General features: G+C 37.7%; 1 protein-coding gene across 1 annotated transcript in view; it reads right to left on the bottom strand.

Annotated features, from left to right (window-relative positions):
• Myo10A (unconventional myosin 10A) overlaps positions 1-20,040 on the bottom strand; it is a 207,813-nt gene that overhangs the window by 35,855 nt on the left and 151,918 nt on the right. Inside the window, exons 32-36 of the mRNA XM_090384060.1 lie at positions 16,149-16,256; positions 14,137-15,910; positions 5,739-5,908; positions 4,736-4,871; positions 2,906-3,027 (exon numbers count right to left, since the gene is read on the bottom strand). Of these exons, the coding sequence (XP_090240186.1) occupies positions 2,906-3,027; positions 4,736-4,871; positions 5,739-5,908; positions 14,137-15,910; positions 16,149-16,256 (2,310 nt within the window). The remainder of the gene's footprint in view (positions 1-2,905; positions 3,028-4,735; positions 4,872-5,738; positions 5,909-14,136; positions 15,911-16,148; positions 16,257-20,040) is intronic.

The raw sequence follows: 20,040 nt of genomic DNA on the forward strand, positions 1-20,040 counted from the left end.
GTGGTGCTGAAACAGTCACGAAACAACCGGGAAAACCATAGAAGCTGATGGAACTTGACAGGAGAACCCTGCAAAGACTCGTCCGCTCAGAACGCAGATCGATGTTGTTGTTGGTTTATGGCACAAGGGCTGCTAAGGCCATATTGTGCCTGTCGATGTCGCAGCACACATAGGCCCAAAATGAGACGATTGGGACACATATCAGCACCAGTACAATGCGCAATAATCTGCACTATGCAAAGTACTGATGCACAATCGTGCAGAGTCACTCCGAAGCAAAGTTATGCTTCGGAGTGTCAATTCGCAGTACGTGGAATACCAGTGTGACGATAGTGTCTGGGTATGGTGGATGCACAGAGAAAGCTACCTAGTGGACTGTATCCTCTCGATAATGAAGTTTGCAGAGGCACCGCGATGGTTTGGGGTTTGTTTTTATGATTTGAAAAATAGTCCCACTGACATGGAGCCTGTCCTGTTGATACAAGTATCAGCCATTACACTACGCCGTTAATTGGATCGTCGGGTGCGTCAGGGGAGCCCTCGTGGATAGCACAGTTGGTATAATCGCCGTCCTCTTCATACTTGGTGGAAAAGATCTGAGTCCCGTCGATGACGTGAGGAATTTTTATGGGCCTTCTTCACAATGTGGCTATGTTAGTCAGTCAGTTGAGGCGAGTTCTTTTCTCCCGGAAATTCGAGTTTTTCGTCCAGCAAAACAGAAAATCAACATCAGAACACACACACTTTACAGACAAAACACAGGGAGCAATATGGCCTTAGTCGCATACACTCCTATTACAACAAGCGTGCGGAAAGAGACTGCTCATAAAAAACAAAACTGAACTGGTCTCTGTTTTGAAGGTCGAAAGGCGGAAAATATCAGAGGTCATTTCTAAAAACTTGTGGAGAGCGTTTCACAGAGATTAGACGCTGCCATAAAGGTCAAAATAGATATGTAGGTGTCCGGATATTAATGGTAGGGCAGTGTATTTAAGTGTTGATAATGGTTATTAATTTATCCAGGTTTAAAAAAAAAAAATCTATGGGGTAAAAGTACAGGGGGAATCGATTCCCCGAATGAGCACAATGCCGTTTGAGGAAGATTACATACCAACGAACTGAAGTTAACTATTGTACTGCTTGCAGTTATAAGTGCCATCTTTCTATTTCTTTATTCGCAATTAATATAAAGAACTGTAACAAAAGCGAGTAGCAATATTTCTTATTAAAATGGGGCATCTGTTTACAAGAAATGCTGATCAGAAGTGGACACAAGAGAGAATTGGTTAATTTCGAAATTTTAATTGTCATTTCGTGCGAGATATCCCTAAGAAAAGTTTATAGGCTATATGTTTGTTTTTAAAGAATTTAATAAGGTAATAAATCATGTACTGGGGCACATCGACATTTATAGAAAACATGACTTATATGGCTTCTAAGAGTTAAGAGTTAAGAGTTCATCAAATCTGCATCAGATAAGATAAACAATTTTAGTGTACGAGGGGGTATCAAAAATTTCGTACCCCGACCTAGATAAAACATCAGTAGGAAGGTGCCGTTTTTAATATAAGTTGACTACACATTCAATAACTAACGTGTGAAATTTCATTCCATAGTTGATCGTACACCAGAGGTGAAGCCCGGAATCTGAGGAAGGACGCTGTGGTTGACAAAGTAGAGTACCGAGCAGTGATCAAGTTCCTGCATTTGCAAGGCAAGAAAGCTCAGGAAATTGACGAAGAAATGAAAGCTGTGTATGGGCAGGATTGTGTCCATCATATGACATTGTAAAATACGGGAGTTCCAGTGAGGTCGTACAAGTGTCTTTTTGATGAGCCAAGAGAAGGAAAGCCATCAACATCCAAAGACAGTGAGACGGTTGCAAAGGTTGAGCAGCTGGTGCTGAGTGACAGACGTGCGACAATTCATTTCATCGCAAATGCAGTGGGAATTCGTTATGGGTCTATCCACAGCATTTTACATGTCTAAGGTCTCTTCACGATGGGTTCCAAGATTGCTGACGCCTTTGCAGAAGCAACGTTCTCGCCAACTGTAGGATTTGTGTAATGCGGACGTTGAGAATTTTTTTTGATCGGTTGGTGACAAATGACGAATGCTGGGTGCACCAGTATGATCCGGACACTAAAGACATATCAAAGAAGTGGAAGCACACCTCCTCCCTATCTCCTAAAAATGCAAAGACCACTCCATTTGCGAAGAAGGTGATGTTGTCCGTGTTTTGGGACAGAAAAGGGGTTATCCTCACAGAAATGCTGATCGTAGTTCCACACTCACCGGAGAATACCACAGAAATCTTTTTAAAAAGTTACGCGATGCTTTGAAGGTGAAAAAGCGTGCAACGTTAACCAAAAGGTGTCCATCTTCTGTCAGACAATGCACCAGCTCACACGGCCGTTGCCACCACCAACTTTGTTGCCCAATGCGGCTTCGAAATACTGCAGCACCCACCCTATTTTTCTGACCTAGCACCGTCAGACATATTGTTTCGAGAATTAAGAAACCATTGCGTGGACGCCGCTGTGATTCGTCTCAGAAAGTCATCAATGAAGTGGAATCGTGGCTTCAAGTAAAAAAAAAAAAGTGGGCACTTCTATGATCAAGGCATTCAACAACTGATCCATAGAGGGTAGAAATGTGTTACTATATATGGAAGTACATAGAAAAGGATTAAAGTTCCTGTGAAGTTTCACCTTTCTAGGGCTATTATTTCTAGATAAGGGTACGAACTTTTTGATACCCCCTCGTATCTGCTGTGAAATGGCAAAGGTTTATTGAACCTACTCAATTATTTCATTTATTTTACATTCGCTGGTAGATAGAATGCCTAAAAATTCAATAAATAATTATACTTAGTTTTCCTGTTGTTTGGAAAGATGCTACTTACAGAAACCGGAAACAGACGACTGAAATAATTGGGAAAATCTCTGGCTAAATCAATGATGTTCCTTTTCATGGTAAGTTTGTGAGCACTGGCATGTAGGTTAGATGGGCTAATACTATAACCCTCTGGAAAACAAAATTAAAATCATGTTATCTATAAAAGCATAGAATATTACTCTTTTTGGTAAAGTAACCTTAATATATATTATAAATAATACATTTACATATTTGAATAAGTATCTCTTAATCCTTCTGACACTGATTTTAAATAAATATTTTAAAACAAAATTACGTCGATAATTAATTTTTAACGAATAATGTTAAAATGATTTTATTACTATGAATTACTGTGATTTTTTTTATCGTTTAATCACCTTTCATCAGCAACCGTGTGTGTAATTTTATTTATGAGGGGTGATCAAGTTGCTCTACCCCTCTAGTAATAGGATGACAACAACGAAAGTATTTTTAATATATCTGGAGACTATATTGGAGACTTTAATAGTTTTTAATAAGAGTGGTCATTATAGAAATCTAGCTTCCATTAAAGAAGCTTTTATTTTTCACTATAGTCTCCTTCCACAGTGATACTTTTCCCAAAGATGTTCCAAGGCTTTAATTCCAACCAAGCGTCCGCAGTGTCCATCATAGCAGAATCATCTGCAAAAGCTTTCTACCCCGAAGGTATGTGTTTAGGTTTGGGATTAGATGGCAGTCAGTGGGAGCCCAAGTTGGTAAATAAGGTGGATATCTTTGTGAATATCATTCGGAGTCGCCTGATGTCAAAAATGGATTAATTTAAATGTGGACCACCCTGTATATATAACCTTTCCATCTTAAGTCAGATGTTAATTAAAGTACTGTTTTTCTAAATAAAACCAATATGCTTTCCCACAAAAACTCTTGCTTTCATTAAATTTGTATAAGGATGCTTTGCTTATAGCAAGTGGTTTATGCTGTCGTTCGAAATGGTGACATTAGCATCAAAACGTTGTAAACTGATCTTGATTTAGTTTGTCCATCACAGATTTAAAATACTTCGAATACAGCAGCGTTTCATTCGTGGCTATTTCTTCATCGTCTTATGAAAAATCAATACGAACTTAGGAGTTGTAAAATTAAAAATATCTAAATTGTTCTTAACTGAAGTCCTCGACCGTGTAGAAATGGATACCAGTGCCTGGAAGCAGCCGCTTAATCAAAGAAACATTTACCTGTTCCGCAACAGAGGCATGGTAAAAGAATTAAGCCATCGAAATTGATTTCAGGTTTTGAGATACGGTGTAATCTTACAAAGACGCTTGCAGATGTTGCGTGATCATTATTGTCTGCTGAAGAGCACGTTTCATTTATCAACCCTTTTAATTGATAATTTCCTGTCAAAACTAAGATACTGTTAAGAAAACAGCAATTAAATGCCTCTGGGAATTAATTTTCTGCTTAGGGTGTTTTATTGGAGGATGCAGAGAGACTCACATTTTCCCGATATTTTATTCTGTCTGGTGAGACTGAAAAAAGAACTCTGAGGTTTACATCGTACGAAAGGTAAAAAGTGCTGGGTCTGGTTACAGTCTACTGCTTATATTTAACAGAAAAAAATACATTTCAAAAACGAATTAAATTTTATTAATGAATCCTCTGTTGACTGGATTCAGAAGTATATTTCCCTTGTTAAGCTTCTATACTTCGATTAAAAACTCCTTCAATTATCTATTAAGGTTTTTAAAATGTTTTCTTTCAAGGACTTCTGAAGAGTCCTTGAAAATAAATTAAATGAAGGTATTATTGGGTCTTTTACTGTATAAACGAATCCATTGATGTAAAGTCGTCTTACCAATTAACTGAAGTAACTTCTGCTTTTCTTCTCGGTTAAACCTAATGCACGCAGGACAGAATGTGTCTTGGACAACTTGACAGAACACCAGGTGAACCGCTAATGGATTGTCCAGTTTCTCAGATGGAGAAAACACCTAAGCAAAAGCATAAATGAGATATTTATACGTCATATACCAATAATATGCAGACTTCAACTATTTCATTCTTAGAAACCTAATTTCACTCTTAGCCTAACCTGACAGACCGATTAGTTTGACTTTAGTGGTAAATAAAATCTTAGAGGCAATGATTAAAAGTGCAATCCAGGGACATTTAGATAGATGTGACATTCTCAAGAACACAAAACATGGCTTTAAGGGAAAATCATTTTAACTACCTTAGTAGGGTATTTTGACACAATTACTCATGAGCTGGATTTAAGGAACAAATTTCGACATAGTTTATTTGGATTTTAGCAGAGCATTTGACTCGGTCTCTCATGAGAGGTCACTGTATAAACTTGAACAAGTTAGGATTACTGGTAAGATTCTACGATTGATTGCTGGGTGGCTGCAGGGCGGAAGGCAGAGGGTTGTGATTAATGGATATTCTTCAGATTGGTGTAATGCCAGGAATGGGGTCCTTCAAGGATCAGTTCTTGGACCACTGTTGTTTCTCGTTTTCATAAATGACATCAACGCAGAAATAGAAGGTGAGATGTCAAAATTTGCAGGGCACGTAAAGATTGGCAGAGTCGTTAATGATCAGTGCTAAGCAGCCTTCAGGATGACTTGAAAGATAATCAGAAGTGGTAGCTAAGTTTTAATGCTGCTAGATGCAAGGGATCAGCAACTCTCCAAATAAATTATATTTTTTGCCAGTGCAGCGAAAGCCTGTGACTTCCTTGCACTATATGGCGAATACTATTGCTATTACTAATTCCTCCCACAATAAAATTTTGATAACGGTACTGGACATGAAGGTACAATAGGGGTACTTACAGAATAAGAGTTAAATCTTACCTCTTTCCTAATCCTGAGCTCCCAGGGGACTTTGGTATAAGTGAAAAATGGAGCATTATTAGGAGCAAAAAGCTTGGTTTTGATACTTTCTAAAGTTCGTTGCTCAGCCATGGACAGGACTGGTGGAGGGGCTGCATCAATTGGTTTCAAGAACTCCGAACTCTCTTCAACTAAAGAAATAATTACAATTCAGTTGATTTACAGTCGCTCACAAGAATTATTAGCACACAATAATTAGCACACATGTCTATACGATGTATGAAAATATAAAACTAAGTATAGGAACTTGGTGGGATCATTTTTGCACAAAGTAAAATACATTAACCACTGGCATGGTGCAGTGAGGGATTTGTAATGTCATGGTACCTGTGTGTACTTGTGAACCTTACAACAAAGATCGCATCTATTTTCTTGATTTTATTAGGTTACTACAGAACAAAGTTCGGTAAAAAAATTCAGTTAATTCTCAAGTTCTAGAAAACTACTTTAAAATTCTATGCACCTCTGGTCCCAGCTAAGGATTACAGCCCATGATCTTTCTGTTCTCAAGCATTGACTCTTGCTGAAACATTTTTAATTTGATAAAGTCTGACTAAATAATGGTGAGAAACGTGTTAAAATTATAAAAGTATGATTTCTCACATCAATTAAAGTACATTGAAACTCCATTTGAAAATATATCAAAACTTGTCTTCGTTGTGATTGTAAAATTGCTTAACTCGCTTTTCTCAATTCTCTCCTTCCACAGAACATTTTGATTATGGCTTTGAAAATTGATTTCTCGATGCGTAACTTCAAAAGCAGTTCTTTCTTTGCTAAAGGGAGGATTGAACTATCCATTCTTTCATGAGTTTCGGCAGATGGAAAATACGTATTGATTTATTTCAAAGCAAAATACGGATTAAATTGTGGACGGATTTTTTGCGATTAATAGTGATAATTTACAGATTTCGCATTTATATTAAACAAGTAAAGATTTAATTTTGGATAATTCTCCAAAATCTTCAATTTAAGTCCGTTTAAGTGGCTATTCATAACGGAAGTTCCCCGTTATGACTCTGAACTTGGTTTCGTTTCTCTCATTTAAAATTTTCGACAACTTTTTGTGAGAGTTTCAGCCATTTTTGGTGCTCTCATCTTCAAATTCTAGAAACCTTTCTATAATCTTGCTGTCTGTGACGAAAATATCTGAATACTGTCGAAAGCTGTGATTATTGGTACTTTAGTTCACCGAGCAGTAATGCCACAAAATTCATTTTTTAAATTTTGTCAAATTTCATCCCTCAGTACATTTGCAATATAATTAAGAAAATAATTTCGTATGCTAACTTAAGTGCTGCTAAAAATTGCTGAAGATTCTAAATGTTTTAAATTATAAACTAAATCTTCACATGCTGGCTTCACTCATTTGTTTCTTGACCTTGAGAGATCCATGTGGCAGTATTTATCACAGTGTGAACTCAACTTAACTTATTTTTTGAGGTTAACGTGTCAAACGACTGCTGAAAAATAAGTAAAATGTCTTCACGCAAATTTTTTGAACAATGCGAACTTATTTGTTATATTTGTAGAAGTTATGTAGTCCTTAAGCAAACACAAGATATTGCAGAATTTGTGAATAAATGTGTATTGTGCTTATTTTGGAGTGAAACTATGACCAATATAAACAATGGGCTCCACATAAAGTTTGCCAAACCTGGGTTGAAGCATTAAAATTGCAGAAAAATGGTAAACAGAAGGCTGCGCCATTTGTAATTCCGATGATTTGGCTGGAACCTACAAACCACTATGATGACTTACTCTTTCCATTGCATTCCTCTACATTAACAAAGCAAAAGTAAGGACATTGTGTATCCTAATATTCCATCTGCTATTAGACCAGTCCCACATGAAGATGAACTGTCAATTCCAATCCCTCGACTTATATTGGAGAATGTAGCAAAGAGTACTGAAATTGAAGTCTACACACCTGGGAACATTGAGTCCTGCTCTCAACTGTTTTTACAACATGAACTCAATGATTTGGTAAGAGATTTAAAGTCACCAAAGGAATTTGCTAAACTTATTGGTTCTAGACTTAAATCAAAAGATCTTCTAGTATATGGAAGTTTTTCTCGTGGTACAGACACAGAATGAGAACTAGTCCCCTACTTTTCCGAGGATAATTCTATCGGTTTTTGCAGTAATATAAATGACTTAATGAACTATTTTGGAAGTAGTTGCAATCCTACACAGTGGAGACTTTATTGACTAATGAATGTGGAGTCTGAAAGGTGTGTTGCACCACAACTGTGTGGTGCTACACTCAGGGTAGTAGAGAATGAAAAAGAAGTGGGGGTAATTGTTCAGTTAGATATGAAATTCTCTGAGCAGTGGAGACATGCTACCTTGGACAGCTCATGGTATTTTGTCAATGACATACAGAAACTTTGCTAGTAGGCATAAGGAGGTGATTTTCCCTTTGTATAAGGCCATGGTTAGGCCGCATATTGAGTACTTTATACAGGTCTGGAGGCCTCACTTTAGATAGATGTAGATCTGCTGGAACGGGTGCAGAGGAGGACAATCTTATTGGTGAAGGGTTGTTGTTTGTTGTTTTGGTTTTTAGGAGCATTAGCAACTAAGGCCATATTGCTCCGGGATATGCGGTGGTCATTCCCTGACCTTTCCGCATCCTCCATATTTGGTGGTGACGGGCTCGAACCTCGGTCTAATCAAGAAGCGTGTACTATGCACTGCTGCTCCTTCCCACCTGGCTACGGAGGTGCCTATTGGTGAAGGGAACAAACAGGTGCTCTAACATAGAAAGGCTTTATTTCTGCAAATTGCAGAGTCTCGAAACTAGGCACCTACGGGGAGATCTGATTGAGGTGGTTAAAGCTTCAGTTGATTGAGTAAGCTGAATGTTAAATGGTATTCTTCTACTTGCTGACTACACATATGAGGGTGCATAAATTCAAGTTGAGGAAGGGTGGTTGCAGGATAGATGTAGGGAAGTTTGCCTTTAGCTATACAAATTCTTGGAAGATACGGATGGCCAAATTGTGTTTTTTTTTTTTTTTTTGGCTAATGCTCTATAAGCTTGCTTTCTTGCATCATTTGCCATTACTACTACTACTTGGATATAGTGTTTCTTGTCAAGCGGCACCAAGGGTCGCTTGACAAGAAACAGTATCAACTACGTCCAACCAACCAACTCCGCGTAGTTTACTCAATGTTGCAATAAAAACTATGTAAAGGCCAGAGATGGTATGAATGTTGGTACGTTGTTCCTTTTGGCCGTGGGTCCCAAGTGGGATCCCCGTTGCCTGTCCTCCACCACGAGGAGGTAAGTCGGCTGTAGAGTACAAGTAAAGATTCCGGAGGGGGGAAATCCTTGTGTCCTGAGCTTGCCAGAGAGGGTCTCAGGGGAAAAAATCTGGAAGTTTTTATTTGTAAGGAAGCGCGATGACCGTTAAGTGTCGGGAAAAAAGGGAGTGAAGATAAGGAAGGTGGATGATAGGAAGACTTTCCACCTGGAAACGGAAAATTAAGTATGCATCACCCCCTTTGGGAGGAAACCACCCTCCAGGGGGACTGTTAAGATCACGAAAAAGGTTCCGAGTGGCGGAGTCAACCAGGTTAAAAGTTTGGATAGGGAGGTGGGGAAAGGAAGTGGTATTAAAGGGAGTAAAGTTGTAGGGCATTCTGACCACAGTGCGATCTCCTGTAGGACAGGGAGATCGCACTGCGGGTGCACAGCACTTCTGTTATAAATCCCACACTGGCCAGGCTAGCTTAAGCCAGTATCAAACATATCCCATCCCATGCCTATGAACAAGGAGGCATGACGACAGAAAGGCAGGGGAAGGATTTCCTAATAGGTTTCCTCGCTGTAGTCTATATGGGTGGGTGTGTCAAAACAACACACACTCTACATATACTCGGTCCACTTGCACACCTGACGTACTTTACATTTTTTTAGCTATATATATATAGGGACAGATGAATTTTCAGTACCTAGCACTACATTCTCTCACACATTCGTTTTTCCTGCATTCATCGTCATCCACACAGAAGTAACATAGGTGCATTTAAATATGAACAACAATCACATTCAATTTTTTCTTATATATATATATATATATATATATATATATATATATATATATATATATATATATATATATATATATATATATATATCTCCAAACTTGTTAGAATATCTTCTCACTCTAAACCTTGGTTCAAATCCCACCTGAAACCATACCTTAAAAATAAGCAAAAATGCCACAGACAGTGGAAGAAATACGGCACTTCATCAGCACACACAAAATGTAAGAAGAGCAGAGCTTTGTTTCAACTCAAAAAAATTCAGTCATACAAAAATTATGTTATGTCCACGCTAAAGCACAACAAAAGAGCGCTTTCTACAAAAACGACAGTTACCTTACAGCATGATCTAGTTTTTGAATGGATAAGATGCAATATGGAAACAAGCAATTCTGACATTTGCACTGAAGGTATACAAAACAGATTTATAGCACTCAATTCTTATGAACAAGCAGACAACGTGCAACATGTGTCTTCGGGTCAGGCCCTGCTAATTAACCAACTTGTGAACAAGAATACAGTTCAGCGTGCAGTTAACCAAATACGCCCTGATAGTAATGAAGGTTCTGACGGCATGCCTGGTTTTATTATTAAATTGTCCAGGGTATACATCATTGATTCGTTAGTGCATATCATTTCCAGGTGCATCTGCCAGCCATTCCTTCCAAGACAGTGGAAAATTTTCAGGATTAAGCTGATTCCTAAAAAAGATTGCAGAAATAGCCATCGGCCAATTGCCGATTCGTCAATAATTACTAAAATCATGCTCCCATATCTTCAACATGCAATCTTCGCTAATGCACCTGTCAATATGCATTTTGGTCCTAGAGGGCGCTCCACAACAACAAGCCTGGCACCTTGTACGCATCCAAACTGCGTTTCAAGATAAGGCACAATGCGATGTATGTATTTTATTTTGACATCAAAGGTGCTTTCAACAACATAGATCTCAAAAAAGCTTTCGAAATACTAAAAAATCATTTTCTCGTTGACACAATGATTATTTCCTATCTTCAATACAGCCTAAATCGCAGACTTTTTATTATTATTATCTGTTTATTTCTCTTACTTCTCCTCTTCCCCACTAGTACTGACAATATTCTCGTCACAACCTCAGCAGGCGTTCCCCAAGGAGCCGTTCTCTCCAGTACTATATTTTCAGCATCTCTTCAACCACTTCTACAAGAAAATCCAAATCTACTGGTATATGCCGATGATTTAAAGTTATTTATAATCTCCAAAGGCAGTGATGATATTCGCAAAGTTATCAATGATGCGAATTCACAGATTTGTGAAATCATCGAGTACCTGAAAGATCGCAATCTGAATATAAATGCGAGCAAATATGCTCAAATTACTTATTCCCTTCAGAAACAACCCACCACATAGAAATAAAAATTGCAGATGTCCCAATCCCAAATGTTTACGCTCACAAAGACCTTGGAGTTGTTTTTGATAAAAATCTGTCCTTTAATGCCCACTATTTATATGTTGCTCAAAAAATTCAAAAAGCAAAATGGTTAATCAAACAAACAGCAGCGATTCAAGACAGAAAAAAACAGCCATTAAGCATGTTCAAAGATGCATCTTTCCCATTCTGTCCTATGCTTCCGAAATCTGGTCTGGTGCTCCTCAAGTAACCGTCAAGAAATTCTTTGCCCTAGAATATTGGGTTCTTAGATGGCTCAATAGTAAGCTTCGTTTTCCCCATACAATATCCAGGCAACAGCTTTATAAAAACCTAAAAACAAAGCCTCTGCGACAGATGATCAGCGAGTCTGGAGTCATGCTCCTTGCAAAGTTAATCACTTCTCCATGCGACGCACCAAACTTACCCATATAATAGCTGCTCCCAACAGGGAAAATTCAAGAAACCAGCGATTCAAATCCAACCTCTCCAGGCTCAAACAAATGGACAGAATGTTCCCCAATGCATCTCTTCACTTCAATCATCACAACATTGATTGCAAGAAGTTAATCAACTCTGAATCCTACAGGAGTCAGATCTCCGATAAAATGAAGAAAAATAATCCAACCCAGTAATTGCAACTGAAAGCCAAATGTCCTGTTCTGCAATTTTTTTAAATTCATAACTAAAATTCCTAGCCATTGTTAATATCTATATAAAATCTGCTATGTACATATACTGGTTTATTTTATGTCATTTCCTTTGTATTTTTAACTGCCCCTAGCCATGTGCTGTGATGGGCTTGCTGTATTTGCAATAAATAAATATTTATTTATTCATTTATATATAGACGTAATTTTTTTAATCTATATATAAACATATTCAGGGTACAACATTTACAGAACAGTCTCAAGCATTCCCCATTTTCGCACGCCTATCCACTCATCACAGTACCCTGAATAGGACTGCTGTACAACAGTCCTATTCAGGGTACTGCGATTTTTTTTTTTTTTTTTTAAATTTAGTTTTTACTTTTCAATTTAATTTTTCCCCCAAGTTAAGTGGACTAATTTCCCTCAGGAAGGTCCCTGCTTCCATTGAACTAAATTCCCATCGATCACCCAACGAAGCTAAAACAAAGTACTTTTTGTTTGGACCTGAAATTCGCCAATTGATGAGGGTCCGAGATTTTGAGGAAACAGCTACAAATAAAAGAGAAACAGGCATGGACTAGCTTCCAGGTCTGTTCTTGAGAACTTCTTAGGGAACAACAAGGAACCAGACTACAAAAATATAGTTAAAAATATGTTGGCAAACTTCAAGAAGTCGGGACTGCAACACGAGTATCAAGGTACACTTTTTACGCTCCCACATTGACTACTTCCCAGAAAATCTACGAAGTATTAGTAAAGAATAGGATGAGAGGTTTTACAAGGACATTAAAGACACGGAGATGAGGTACCAGGGGAGGTGGAATGTCAACACGATGGTTGACTATTGCTAGACGCAGAAGAATCTGCAATCAAAGAAAAACAAAAATTTTACCCATCGTAAAGCAGTTTTTAAAATGAGAGGCGAGTGTTTAATGGACTTTTTACCACACTGCCATTTTAATAGTGTTTTTAACATATATTTAAATATGGTAAATGTACCATTTTCTTATAATTTCAGTGCACAAATTCTGTAAAATTAAAAAAATTATGAAAAATCAAATTTCTTTTGAGAATTTTGAAGAAACCAGATGTGATAGACACAAACGGGTCATTTTTGAAATCAGCATTTGAAAATGACTCAGAAACTCCCTTTTCTGAGAAAACATCAGTGAATATTAAATCATTGTATATTAAAATTAGGGATTCGCATAACGAGGTGATAGTTTCTGGAAATTCATTAACGACTCAAACTGAAAAAGAACCCTAACAGCTCTTTTGAGGCTACTAAAAATATTTAAACAACCTTGTAAGAAAACAATTTATTGTTAAGTTATAACTGTCTTATAGGTCAGCGCAACAGCATCATTTCCATACACAGCAAACCAGCTAAAGTTGCGCAGTGACATTCCCAATGGATTATCAGCTGTGCCAACCCACTCACCTATGAGGGGCCAAAAAGCCCTGAAACGACCTTATGGGTGGTGGTACTATTGATACTTACTGACAATAAGTAACAATAGTGTTCTCTACTGGAGAAGTAGAAGTTATTTGAGGTATAATGGGGTAGGCAACTCGTTGAAGGAATTCACAATATGAGATGTTGTGCAATGATGCCACTGTATAAACATCGGTTGGTTTACTCTCTATAGAAATGATTCTATTGCATTGACAACATGACAACAAACTCTTCTCACAGTCTGAGGTTTTTTTTAGCCCTAAATCCTATATAGTTAATTTATAATTAAAATTCACAGGTTATGATCATGATCGCCTTTCAGCCATGCGATTGATTTATAAATGCATCAAAGTGTTTTGTAGTTAAAATTCACAGGTTATGATCATGATCGCCTTTCAGCCATGCGATTGATTTATAAATGCATCAAAGTGTTTTGTAGTTAAAAACAAATATCGGTCCCTTTGGAAATTTCTTATGAACTGGTATATGATATCACAAAATTGCATATTATTTACCATAATTTTTGCACCTCAAATATCACATAAAACAGAAACCTCCATCAGCTCAACACTCTTCAACAAAATCTACAATAGACTACTGCTCTACGCCTATACTACTTAGGTTTGATCAGACGGCAAGTGCCATCATGCAAAAATATCCCAGAAATGTTTTATACTATTTTTACATTATACTAATAAGACTGACTGATAAAAACAGATTTTAGAAATAAATATTTATAAATTAATTGAATTGCTCCAATTAGCGCAATAAATAGGAACATAGACTTACATTCAATTCTCTCTGATGCCATTTTATCTTGAATCAAGTGAGCTGGAGAGATTGGTCGAGGAGGGTCTCTGTGCTTTGGTACCACAACAGAACTGGGTGCATAGTAACTACTAGAGGCAGTAACAGACGGCGGTCCGTGAGCATGGAGTGATGCGGATCCAGGTTCCACAGGAGGCGGAGGCAGTATATGGCTTTTGGCACTATACATGGCTCTGACGTCATTGTCATAACCATGATGACTATATCCTCTGGAGGACGCTAAACTCTCTTCGTAAATTATACTTCTGGAAGTTTGGCTAGACTGATCGTAAATTGATTTGTCTACATTGGGAGGATGGCTGAAGTACCGCGAGGAAGACTGGCTAGAGGGTCCATATTCTGCTTGTTGAGTGCTGGTTCGTGATGGATAAGCCACAGGATGTCCAAGTTCCTCACGAACTTCGCGAATTTCCCTGCTGGCTCTTTCCATTCTCTCTATTTGAGTTTTCACAAGATTTTCCACAACAAACGATGGTTCTTTGTCCAATGCGTGAAGATCAGCGGGAAGTTCGTCAAGAAACAGTTCTTGGCCCACAAACCCTTCAGTATTTCGTTCTAACCGAGGCTCGACGCTTCGGTCCATTCTCGACCTTGGAGCAACATCGATGAAGTCGCTCCCTCTACCGCTTAGTTTCTGTTCCAAGAGGGTTTTGCGACTTTCTTCAATCTTCCTGACGGGAGACGGCTCAGGTGTGAAGTCCTTGGATTCCTTCTTAGAAGGAAAAGAAAACACTCTGGACCTGCTGTCTTTGTGAGAAGATGAACGGATGCTGTGGTCCATTGTGAGTTGCTCGAGCTTACTTCGCATTTCGGAACTGATTCGAAGTTTTCCGATACTTCCAGGAGTAGGTTTGTCATTGCCTTCGAAAGCTCTAATAATGTCCTCTTCTTCCTGTTCTTTGCTTTCTTGAGAACTCGATTTTTTGTTTGTGTCCTTTTCTGAATATATTTCTGACCGTTGGGTTTGTTGAACACTGCTGGGCTTTGGAGTGAACATCATGTCCGGGTCTTCTTGTTCCATTCCTGGAATTTCAGGGAACTCCACATAGTCTTCACTGTCCGGCCTCATTGAGTCGTCGTCGTCCTTATCATATCTTTCCTGTTGCCTCTTCAGTTTAAACTCCATGTAACTGTTAGGGGCGTTGGAATCGCGAGGCGGGGGCCACCGCCATTTTCCTATTCGGACTGTCTTAGCTCTGCCGTAAACATCGTGGTATTTCCCCTGGCTATCAGTAGGAGAAAGTGGAGGTGGTGGAGGGGGTGGTGGCGGAGGAGGTGGAGGAATACCCATCATTCTAGGTGGCTGCGGCCGTGGAGCTGGAGGGATCTCATCCTTTGTGCTTCCAGCTCGACTTCGAAGTTCGCTGAGCACGTCACTGAACACATCACGTGGGGAGGTAGCATCCGCAGAAAGTCTAGTTCCAAGGGCTTTCGTGGGCATTGGAGGAGGTGGTGGAGATATCGGTGGATGAGGGATTCCTTTGGAAAGAAACCCTTCAACGGGTCGTTTGTCATATTGGGGTAACTGAAAAATTGACGCTTGCTGGAATGTCATATCTGCACCCAGGGGCGGCTGTGGTTGGAGTAGAGATGGGAATCCACTTGCGGGGGGAGCTAGGGGCGGTAAAGGAGCAAGAGTAGGAGGTAGTGGAGTTCCATCTGCTGTCAGAAGTGGTGCCTGCGTTAGAAGGCTGGATCCCAAAGGTGGAGGAGAAGATGGGCCAGATGGCGTTGTCTGAAAATAAAGTTAATTAATTTCGTAACTTCTTTTAAACTACGTTAACTTCTTATTATTAAACAATTGTGCTTAGCATTTCGATTTATATCATCCTACATTTTCAGTTATTTATAAAATCTTGAAGTGTATGTGCAATAGTCTGATAACAGCCAATGTAATAACATTAATATCATTAAGAGAGAGAGAGAGAGAGAGAGAGCACAAATGTTTTAGTAAGTATTCAATTTTCACTCACCCCTGATGTTTGAAGAAGATGTTGTAAAGCTTGATTCTGCTGCATTAGATGCTGTTGAATTTGAAGGTTTTGTTGAACAGCTGAAGCCAAAAATGCCCTCTGCTGGAGCTATAAAATAAAGACAGGTACTATATAAAATATGCAAGTTACCCTTCTGCTATCTCTTTCTCCATTCACAATAACGCATTTATGAAACCGTTTTGTCATGACTTATAAAATATACATAAAATATTTACTATAAATATCTCTGAATTATTTATAAATAATTACATTAGCATCTGAATTTAAATAGAATCCCCGTATATTCAGGAGCGAGGGTACCGTAGTACACATTAGAATCCCAGAGTGGTCAGGAGCAGGTACGGTAGTACACGCATCTGAGTTGACCGTGGCTCAAGCCCACGTGGCTAATAAATATGAATATATTCTTGGATTTGCTCTGTCCCACGAACTCCTCTCGGTAGTTTGGTGAACACAAGATTTAAAACTGAGGGTTAATTCGCTAGTGTTTTTTTTCACTGAAGTTTCGTTCGTTTTTTTAAATAAAAATGAACAGAAAAACAAATAAGACTACTCAATTAGTGGCCGTTATATATAGGCAGATGTTGGAAATATGCATTGTAAAAGATGTTGAGAACTGGGAATATTTAAAAACACTAAAACCTTAACACTGTTAATCCTCATTTTAATTATGAAAGATCTGAGCAGCTTAATGTGGCAATCTCTTGCACTGGAGTTAAAAAATGAATTAACTCATTCTCTACCAAAAGATCAAATTAATTGAAACTCGTGTTATTCGGATGTTTAATTTAAAATCTCGAAAAATGGGCTTATTTTGCAATGCCCAATGCGATTAGAAGCCACTGTGGAAAGTTGCTTTGATTCTTTCAAGTTTAAGAAAATGCTCAATTTATGCTTCTGTAGAGTTTTAATTAATATCAGAGTAAAAAGACTTGTCTAATGAGTTTCTTGTACACGGTACTGTAGTTTGTTTGTTTATTTTATTAAATTCATCTAATAGGATGTGGTTCATATAACTTTTAACTGAAAACTATTTTTATTTTAAACTATTAGAAATTTATATTGTCTTTGCATGTTATTTTATCTGCCAGCACTAATTAATTACAGTAATTTAAATTAGTCTGGAAACGTCACAGAGAAAAAGAATATCAGAATACGACATGAATAAAGGCAAATATGGAACGTTTTTCTTTCTCTTACGGATGGTATAGAAATTGTTACATTAGGAAATGAAAATAAAAAGTTAAGCGTCCATTGAAATCTGTTTGAATGGGAATGCCAATGAATTTAACGATACAGATATGACTACAGTCGTGGTACAACGTCCAGAATATGATGGAGAACCATGTCGAAAAATAGACAAAGATAATATATTGTATGGTTATTAAACCATAAAATATATTTCGAATACTCGTATTATTTTTGAAATACTGTATATAATTCTCAAATTAGTTTTAAAAACTGACCCTTATCAAAAAATATCATTTGAGGGTTAGGTTATCTGCTTAAAGCATACCGCGTATTCCAAGTTAAGTAGACTTCAATGTTTTTTTATCTAGATTCATGAGTAATCATATATTCACCGTATAAAGTTGATACCCCCCCCCCTTTTAAAGTCAGCCATTTTTCGCATCTCGTATTATAAAAATTGGACTAGGAACCACTGCCCACTTTAATTCAATTATTTATGCTCTATCTTTTAAAAGATTACATTATGATATTTTATCACACTACATAGTAGGCTGTAAAGAAAATATATACAGTAAGCGTGTTTGGTCTAATAAATCGACAATCTCGAAGGTTTGCTTTCTGGAACTCGAAAAAGTAAAGTCCAGAACATGTTGTTGCAGGATTTTTAGGAACAATGGCAACTCATACCATATTGGGCCATGTGTATTATGTCTGTACAAGTGTTCACGGGCCGATTTGCATGTTGTGCAGACTGAAAAAACTGGAATAACCTACGGGGAAAAATTCAATTTCCTCCATCTGAGGTCAGCCAACTATAGCCGCAATTAAAGAAGCCTTTAGAGATGTCATTTAACTACGGGATCGGAACACAGACCTCTCCAAACGAGTAAAAAAGTGGCGAAACCACTGTACTGTCACTTGGGACACCTTAAAACATAAATCCGACGAATTCTCTGAACTGCTTTCGTCTGATGAACAACGTGAACAAAATCCTGAGTTTTAAAATGTGAGCAGGAATGTATATTCGTGTAAAAACACTCGTATGTAATTAATTGTAATCCATTGCTTTATAACCCTAAACGCGTGCTTTTAATTGAAGATTATGATTTTGGATTTGGCGTTATGAGTGGACCTTAAAATTTCAGACCATTATTTTATGCCTGAAAGGTCGACTTATAAACCAAATATATGGTATCTTAGAATATTCAATAAATAAAAGTTATGAGTACAGCCTTCTCTGATAATCAGATTCCCACAACGCTCAGAAAATTTTGAAATCTGGGACTACGGAATAGCAAGTGCCATTTATGCCTTCTCATGTATATTGAGAGTACGCTACATCTTTTCTGTCTCAGACAAAACACAAAGAAATCGAGGTGTGTTTTGGGAGGGGGTGTTTAGAATTTTTTCGAGGGAGCTAAAGCCATGATGTGCCATTGTGATATGCGTGTGTATTCTTTGATGTCTGCTGGACGAAAAATTGAAATTCCTGGGTTTAAAAAACTGTAAATATGTAAGGGATTGTAATTGTTCTAGAAAAATTACAATTCCTCCCTCTAACATAGTGTAAGCATTGTGTTGGCGGACTACACAGATTTTAACCATATTTAGTTTTGTTTACAGTTTAATAGGACGTTGGCAAGGAAGGCCTTAATGCGTCAAGTCCGGCTTAAAAACATTAAAGGCCCTAGAAGGCGATTTAAATAGAAAGAATAAATGCAGACCAGATATAAAACAAATGCCATTAGCTGTAATTTCTAACCATCCTCAATTCTATTACATCTTCATTTAATGAATAAAAAAAAAAGCTGACCTACTTTGGATCTTACATTTTCTCTAACTTCTCTATTGATCTTGTTAAATCTTCTATTACAATGAAAGTACTATACTAAATGCATATCTGTTTTTCCTACAGAAAGAAATAGAAGAATCCTAAATAAAATCGAATCAACTTGTATTTTCCAGGATTTGTAGAAACTGAGCTCCAGAATTAACCTACATTGTATTGTTTTTTATACTCCTTTGTTTAACTAGTTTTTGTTTTCCGATTTATAAATGTACCATATCCAGCCGATTTCTAAGAATAGCGATAAAATGTCTTGCATCCATTTTTTTCTTCAAACTTAAAAGTACTCGGAAAAATTCATTAAGCTACCAGCTCTTAAAAACAGTCTCAAAACCTTCCCTCTGATACGTCATTAATATGGATTCTGTTGGTGTCGGTCCCGAAGAATTTATGGGCTCAAACCATTCATATTGAGACAAATTCCATGAAAAGTTAGAAACTTAGTCAGTTGCACCGAGCATTTAATATTACTTATACAGTGCAAAGAAACCATAGTAATCAAAAACTCGCTGGTTAAAAGAAAACTTCCTACAGTTCAGACTAAAATTTTTCTTCCTAATTTGAATTTATATCAGTTACAATTTACTATCCCTCCCAGTCTTACAGACCTCAATCATATTCCCTTCTAAGGTCCTTAGTTGCCAAGCTGTGTATCCCACATATTCGAAGTCTTTTCCTCATGCAGGCGCCCTTTTCAAATCTCACCAAATGGGTGACCTGTCTGGACCCCTCTAAGAAGATCTATGACTATTTTGTGTGTGTGGTCTGCATAGGTGAACACAGCATTTCAATTGGGGTCGTACAAATGCCTTATACAATGGGATTATGACCTCC

This window comes from Mastigoproctus giganteus, chromosome 10, assembly GCF_048544385.1.
Source record: "Mastigoproctus giganteus isolate SK-2022 chromosome 10, ASM4854438v1, whole genome shotgun sequence".
Lineage (NCBI taxonomy): Eukaryota > Metazoa > Arthropoda > Arachnida > Uropygi > Thelyphonidae > Mastigoproctus > Mastigoproctus giganteus.